Below are 7,983 nucleotides of genomic sequence, written 5' to 3'. Positions count from 1 at the left end.
TTTGAGCTTTTAGGCCGCTAGAACTAGGTAACTCGCTGACAGCCTTTGCGGCCAAAGATTTTATGATCTCTTGTAATGAGCGCAACGCTCTCACGCGGACTCGAAATAAGATCTACTGTTTTCTCTAAACTCGTTTGTTATCTTTTCATGATTTCCGCATATATTTGGTCACTTGCCGTTGGCTCTCGCAGAGATCCGGGACCTCTGGGAAATTAGGGTTTTCCTAGTTTCCTAATTTAAACGTAAATCGACAGTGCGAATTTCGGTTCCCACAACTACTTCAGGGCAGACATCTTGCATCTTCACATTCACCAGGGGCTGGTTATGTGGAGCCTAAGCCACCATACCCTTCATGGACCATCCCACATTAAATTTCTCACACTCACAACCATATAATTCATTCTCACTTTGATTTTGAACCTGATAATAAAACTCAGCTCTATACATTTCTCGAAGAAGAAACTACCTAGAGCAGGAGAGAAACCTATATGAATAGTTCTACTACAAAAACATTCTGAAGAAAGAGCAAAGCAAAGTTCATACAACCGAGACAAAGTAGTGTATGGTTGAATCTCAGAGACATTCAGTTTCCTCATTCTATTTAATGAATAATAATTTATTCTTGGTCTTTGTAAAAGTGGGATACCATCTTTCTATGTCTTTCTTTCCAGTTTTTATTTACACATCTTTCCCGATTTCGAGGAAGAGAATTATACAAGGGCATTGCAAGTTGTATTACAACTTTTTCAGTTTCTTTTGAATTTTCGCCTCTTTAAAACTAAAGAAGAAAAAGAGGCAAAATTTTTGTGTTACGTATGGAATTGTCGTTCGTGCACCTGTCCCAATGGAAGAATGTGTGATCCATTCCCCTGCAGATCATGGCCTTATCACTCGGTCCCCTGTGGCCAGCGGCGGATTTTGTATAGCAGCTCAGCTCACGTTGGTTTGCGCCTTCCGCAGGACTGGGCACATGTTAGCTGTAGGAATTATGGTACCAAAAGTGACTTCGGTTCGCCAGTTCAGGCTCAACTTCTCGCTTTACGTTAGCGGACCTATGGCTCGGGCTGGCGCTCCACGCTCTTCATTCTCTTGTATAAGTATTCCTTTGTTCAAGAGCAACATATTATTCTCTAATCACTTTATATCGCGAAGTAAAGGCACCCAAATATAAGTATGATCAATAACTAAAGTTTTAGTTTTAGTTTGGTTACTGTAATCTCATTTTTATTGCTTAGATTAAGATATGGTGTGCATTCTTTTTGTTTGGAGATTTGGAATGACACCTTTTTACTATAACTACATTGTGCTTTCAGTTAAGTGATATAAATATTTAAACTTAATCTATATCAAGTTTGGTGTCACTGTCAATCTTAGCGTTATTTTTGACAGCAAGATTTAGTCATTGCTTGAAACTAGTTCTTTTGTATATGTTTAGATAATGTAGTTTCCATTTTACATATATATGTTCCTAGAGTTTGTGTGGATTATATTGATAACTTAGCTAGAGTAGCAAAAAGGAGAGATGTTGGGTATGTAATATCATTCATGCATGTAATATATTCACTAATGAAAGAACTGAAAAGAAAAAGTGACACACTTGGAGCAATTCACCATTTCTTTTCCCTTGTATGAGTACTCGTTTATTGAAGATCAAGATACTCTCTAATCACTTTATATTGCGAAGAAGTAAGAGCACAAAAATATAGTATGATCAATAAGTCAAGCTTTTAGAGCTTGTGCTGATGATCAATGACTTAAGCCTACAAGCTTCATTCTCCATATTCACATTACCTCGTTTAGTTATCATCTCCATGTTCTTGTACAAACTCTGTTTCACTAGATTCTTCATCATCTTCTTACCTTCTTCCCCCGACCTCGGGCTCATTGGAGATCCCATCCCGGAACTCACACGACTCGTTTGTGGACCTGAGTGAGGACCCATTCGTACATTCCTCCCGTCCTTGAACCACTGCAAAAGTTTCACTGCCCTCTTCTGAACCAGAGTGCTTCCAAGTAAGGTCACTTCAAGAAGGACCGGTACAATCCCTGCCTTAGCCATTTTCTCGCGCTGGCTCCAACTCTGATGTGCTAATACCATTAAGATATAAGCCGAGTATTCTTGGCATTTCGGTTTATCTTCCCATGTTAGAATCTCTATCAAACTTTTGGGCACAGTCAAACATTCCTCCATTGCCTTTTTACCCATTTGAGTCACAACCAATTGCCCTAGACTTGCTAACGCCTTCTCGGCCAAGTCTTTTACCAACATTAGGCTTATTAGTGTCTGCACTGCCCCATTTATGACCAACGGTGCTATGTTTTCCAACACCATGCAGAGGTTGTTTATGGTGGCTAGACATATCTCTTTGCACTTCATATCTGTTGAATCTGAGTTCATCGTGTCCATCAAGAACGGTAGAATTAGCGATGAAGCTACCGGTAATTGTGCGTTTGTTAGAGACGACAATGATAGGAGAAGCTCCGCGAAGCCATGTCTTGTTGACTGGACGAGAACTTCGACATTTTTGGGTAGCTTTGAGCATATTCCGGCGTTTGCCATCAGCGCCTTGTTCCTGAAGTAAGAGAAAAATAAGACTTACATTTTTTTTGGTGAATTTTCAACAATATATTTCACACAAATATTCTGATTCTTCCCTTTAATATGTTACTCTAGAACATATATAATCTAAACACAATTTATACTTTTAAATTGATTTGTATAGTTGAGTATTAATTTCGAAAGAAGTATTACAATTACTTTTGAATTAAAAAAAAGAGCTTAGGAATTTGCTGGGTTGATTGGTTGGACCGAAGTAATTTTAGATTTAATTTTTATCTACTGTCTTAAATATCAATCTATGTTTTATCTTAGTTTTTAAAAGTACAACCGAAAAACTAAACCAACAACAAAAATACATAAAAAAAATGATTGTAAAAATTTTATTGCCTTAAACTTCATTTTTTTAGCCGTATGAAATTTTAAAATTAAATCTCTTAAAACTAAATAAAAAAATTGTACAGACTAAATTCTAAAGTAAATTTTATAGGTTTACCTTTGTGGACTCTTTTTCGATGAACCATCCATGTGAGATTTGACAGATTATTATATAAACTTATACGTATGGCATCCTATTGTTTTTCATTATAGTAGTACTAGTTAGTTTAGTTACACACGTATGTAGATTAGCCAGACGTCAGTGGAATATGATCTTCGACTTTTCTAAGATCTGATTGGTCAGAAATATTAATGGCCATTTGGAGATGTAGTAATGGCTGTCAAGTAACGTGATTTGTGTCTCGACTCTTTCGAGTACTTCCGACGCACTTGGTATTAATATTCTTAATTTTCTTTTAATTCTGTATTAAATTAACCTTCATTATTGGACTATTAATGTCACATTTATTTAATGTTTGTTTGTTAATAAGAAACAAATTGGGATACTGACTAGTATCTATAATGGACTTAGTGGATAGCCAACGATGCTTTGCAAACTCATCTACGTCTATGTTTGTATTTTCCTAAGTTACATGTGTATGTATATTATATATACTAATAATAAACACGAAAATCAGTTGCAAATAATTACCAACAAAAGGTCGTTTCAGAATCAGACATGGCTTATTATATTATGCACAAAGCATGATTCTAATTAAGTAGTATTACATATCTATAAGTGTGTGACATTTATGTAACGCTCAATACTAAATCAGAGAGAAAGAAAGGCACGTGAGGGAAACGTCGTGCATATTTAAGAGCCAAATAAAACGCCATGTGAGGGATCATTGCTATTTTTGTTATAATCATAATTCTTTATTGCATAAATCTTAAAATTCGAAAGTTTAACAAAGATTAATATTGATTGAAAAAATGAAGATGAACATTTTAGCGAACGAAGAAAATTAGGCAGTTTCGGTAAAAACTCACTCTATTAGATGATTTTGTCAAACCCATGACATATATACTCGAAAATGCCGTTTTATATATGTTTGAAACTATTTATTTTCTTTATATTTTCAACAATTAGAATCTTCTGTAACAAAGATTAACAAAACAGACAAATGCTATCCCTATATATATTGACTGAAGTTATAAGTTGTACAAACTTGTAACTAGCTAGGCATCTTTGGCAAAGAAAAAAATGTTGTAACTAGGCATGGAAAATTATCCGGATATGAAAATCGAACCGTACTAATTAGGCCCGGGCATTCGGGGTCCCAATCGGGTTTCGGTTTTGTCCAATCGGGTCTCGGTTTTTCGGGTTTATCAAAATCAGCCCCATTCGGATTATATAAAAATTCGGTTCGGGACCGGTTCGGGTTTTATCGGGTTCGGATCGGGGTTAGTAAATCTTCAAAGAACCGGTACAACCCGGTGTACTTTCGGGTTTTGGGTTCCATCCGGTTCTTCGGTTTTAAAGTACTTGATTTATACCTATTTTGTAACCAAAACATAAGTAAAATCGATTCAGAAATAAGAAAAAAACATCAAACATGATCATTCAAAGTCAAACGAAAGGTATATGTTGTTATTAATAGAAAGAAAACCAATAAATGAAATCATAAAACGAAAAATTAAGTTCTCATGAAATGAAAAAAATTATTCAATGAAAATAAAACCAAAATCTAAAAATTTCAAGCCTCAACCGCCACTTTCAACCATCAACCTTCATGTAGTAGATAGTTATTGTAGATGTTTAATAATATCTTAGTGTATTTTGGCTACATATCAGGAATTGAAATCATGTTTGGTACAAGTTCTTTTTTGGGATTTTGAATGTTTCGGGTTCTATCGGATATCCATTTAATTTCGGGTTCGGTTCGGATAATACTCATAACCCGAAATACCATAAAACAAGATCCATTCGGTATTTATGTCAGGTTCGGATCGGTTCGGATTCATTTTCATCGGATCGGGTTCGGTTCGGATTTTCGGGTTCGGTTTATTTGCCCAGCCCTAGTACTAATACCAGCAAAATTTGAATGATTCTATCTTCAAATATTTTAGGAATCCGCACAAAACCACTACGGAACCAAATGGTTACTTTAATATATAGTATATATTAAAACTGTTGTTTATAATTAGATTAGAAATAGCCAAAACAAAAAAAAACTCTAATTAAATCCAAAATTCTTAGTTATATTTACGCCAAATCTACGGAACCAAAACCCCAAATGGTTACTTTAGATTTTCAATATATAGTATATATTAAAAATGTTGTTTATAATTTGATTAGAAATAGCCAAAACATAAAAACTCTAATTAAATCCAAAATTCTTAGTTATATTTAAGCCAAATATTTTCAAAAATAAAATTTTGAAGTTATATTTTCAAAATTAAGCAATTTTTTTAGAAGATAACCATTTTCTTTTATATTTTGGTTTTTGGATATTCAGATATTTATGGGTTGTTTATATCTATGGGTTATTTGGTTTGATTTTTTGGATAATTTAAATACTTTGAGTACTTTTGATTGTTTGGGTACAATAGTAACCAAAACGGACCTGGACTTAATAATCGGACGACAGCCATACTGATTTTCAAAATAAACTTTTTGTAAAATAAAAAAAATGAATTACCTGAAACTGAATAAATCGAACCCGAACCAAAACCAAAACCCAAATGGTCATGCGTAGTTGTAACCACTTACAGTAACTTTAAGGGAATTTCTCTAACTTTAAACATCTTCGAAAATTCATATATATATAGCCAAATACGTAAATCCAGTATTTCAAGTCATCATTGGATTGGAAAAAAAGAAGTCATCATTGGACAAAGGTAAAAATGCAACTTGGTTGAAAAATCAAAGCATGACGCCTAATCTTAATCTTTATATATGAAGACACAAGAGAATAATTTGATAATTACCAAACACACACAAAAATCGAAAATATTGATAATACTCTCTCTCTTGAGCTCACCTAAATTAACAATTACTTAAAGCCAAGTATCAACATTGTACAACTTACAACGATTGTGATATCAAAGATGACATGCATCGACTTATATGAATCTCGACTCATTAGTGAAATAATTTTATTAAAGAACAAAAAAAAAAGAACTTACGTGTTAGTTCCATGAGAAAGCTGAATAAGAGCCCTGACGGCAGCTATCTGCTGACCAGCGATATCAGAACCGACCATAGAAACAAGAACCTGAAGAACACCGAGCTCAGCCATGAGTTTCCTAGTATTCTTGTCTTCTCTAGCAAGTTTCTCAATCTCGATGGCAGCTTTCTCCTTCTCTTCCAATCTTCCAAAATGAAGCTTCTTCACAGTTTTCTGCAAGACAACCTCCTCGTTCTGATCTTCGGGTGGTTTAGATATTATTTCCGGAGTCGCAACAACATTCTCTGAATCATGTTGGGCACTTGATATCTCAGGTGAGCTTTGATGGTGTCGTTTGCGGGAGGATGTTTTGGATTTCAAAAGCGAACGAATCCTGGTGAAGAAGTGGAGCTTCATGTATTGTAGTTGCCAAACTGAAGAAGAAGATGATTGTGTTCGAGAGGAAGACATGATAGATAGATGATGTGATGTGATGTTCCTTTTAGTGGACTTTGCTATGTCTTTGATATTTGTCCAACTTTAGGTATTTATGGGGCCAATATGGTATTTGCCTAATGCCGGTAAGATTTTAGAAAAGTATTATTAAAAACCAAGTGATGTAAGTTTTGCATTACATCATCTTAGCAGAAAAAAGAGTTATGTATTACATAACCAACGATGTCTACTATATACTTCATGTGTCCTACAGTCCGTAGGCTGCAACTAATAAACATTTTTATCTCATGCAATAATTTGATTAGCCGAATAAAGTAAACGCATGATCTAACCATATAGGATAAGTGATGATATGAGCAAAACAGATTTCGTTTTGATCCTCTCTAAGAGATCCGTCTTGGGTTCCTCTCTCGCTGTTGTTGAATGAGAGTGAGATTTCGGAAGTGCTCCTAGGCCTAATTTTCCTTTATTTTCAATGAATGATGTAGCAGTCATGAGCTGATTTTTAACATCCACCTTATTAGTAACAATGATTTATTATATGAAATAGCAATAAAATTTGTAGAGCATAAGTTCTTGACAACTCCAAAAGTTTCTGAAACTGTACTTTCCCATTTGTTCACTTCATGCATAATTTTCTATATATTTCCTATATGGTATGCTTATTAACGAATTTATTTATAGTCGATCGTGTGTCGACAAATTTTTAGATGCAAAACGGTAGATCATCGTCTGATTATACACCTCCATCACTTTTAAGTAGGCCTGGGCATAATATCCGAAACCCGAACCCGAACCCGAACCCGACCCGAAAAATGGATATCGGTTCGGTTTGATATTTTGGGAAATACCCGATCGGTTTTGATTTGGTGATATTTCGGTTATCGGGGTCGGTTCGGTTTAATCCGAAATCAAACAGTTAACCCGAAATAACCAGACTTATGTATACATATAGTAATATATATGTATATACTCTCCTTTAAACCAAAACACGCGTAACATTAATTGTTTATGTTTCCAAGTTTTGCTTTTCTCACGCTAGGCGATTCCTCGTCTTCTTAATCTTGAGAAAACTCTAATTCCATATAAATCAAAGAGAGTTGATCGAAGGGACTCATGTTTCAAAACCGAAATTGGGAATTCTCTATATCTCCACCATCTGCGATTTCTCGAAATCGCTCTCAGGTATGTCTCCATTTGTTCTGTTTTGCGATTTAAGGGTTATGTAGGGTTTCGTGTAGTTGATGATGGTTTACGGTTCTATTTAACCAGTTTGTGTCTGTGATGATTGTTTAGTGTTCCAATTACTTCAATTTGACTTGTCTGAGATGGATAATTGTCTGATAATGGTTCCATTTAAGCTGTCACAGATGGATTCTTCATCAACTCCAAACCGAGTTTCGTTTGACAACAACAAAGACGTAGAGGACGAAGAAGAACAAGAATTGGCTACTCCAGATAGTAGAGGCAAACGTAAAGAAT

At 34.9% G+C, this 7,983-nt stretch overlaps 1 protein-coding gene across 1 annotated transcript; it reads right to left on the bottom strand.

Annotated features, from left to right (window-relative positions):
- Positions 1-1,711: 1,711 nt before the first annotated feature.
- Positions 1,712-6,539, bottom strand: LOC106341107 (U-box domain-containing protein 2). Its single transcript, XM_013779929.1, has 2 exons — positions 6,065-6,539; positions 1,712-2,573 (listed from the first exon to the last, which is right to left on the bottom strand). The coding sequence occupies exons 1-2, from the start codon at positions 6,514-6,516 to the stop codon at positions 1,712-1,714; spliced, it is 1,314 nt and encodes a 437-aa protein (XP_013635383.1). The 5' UTR covers positions 6,517-6,539.
- Positions 6,540-7,983: the final 1,444 nt, after the last annotated feature.

The sequence above is a fragment of the Brassica oleracea genome, chromosome C4 (assembly GCF_000695525.1).
Source record: "Brassica oleracea var. oleracea cultivar TO1000 chromosome C4, BOL, whole genome shotgun sequence".
Lineage (NCBI taxonomy): Eukaryota > Viridiplantae > Streptophyta > Magnoliopsida > Brassicales > Brassicaceae > Brassica > Brassica oleracea.
The sequence above is the reverse complement of the archived record's forward strand: the minus strand, read 5'-3'. Positions and strand labels throughout refer to the sequence as shown.

Coding starts and splice junctions, on each gene's coding strand:
- LOC106341107 (XM_013779929.1), bottom strand. CDS start 6,516: ATGTCTTCCTCTCGAACACAATCATCTTCTTCTTCAGTTTGGCAACTA. Junction 2,574..6,064: donor CTTTCTCATGGAACTAACAC/GTAAGTTCTTTT, acceptor CTCTTACTTCAG/GAACAAGGCGCTGATGGCAA.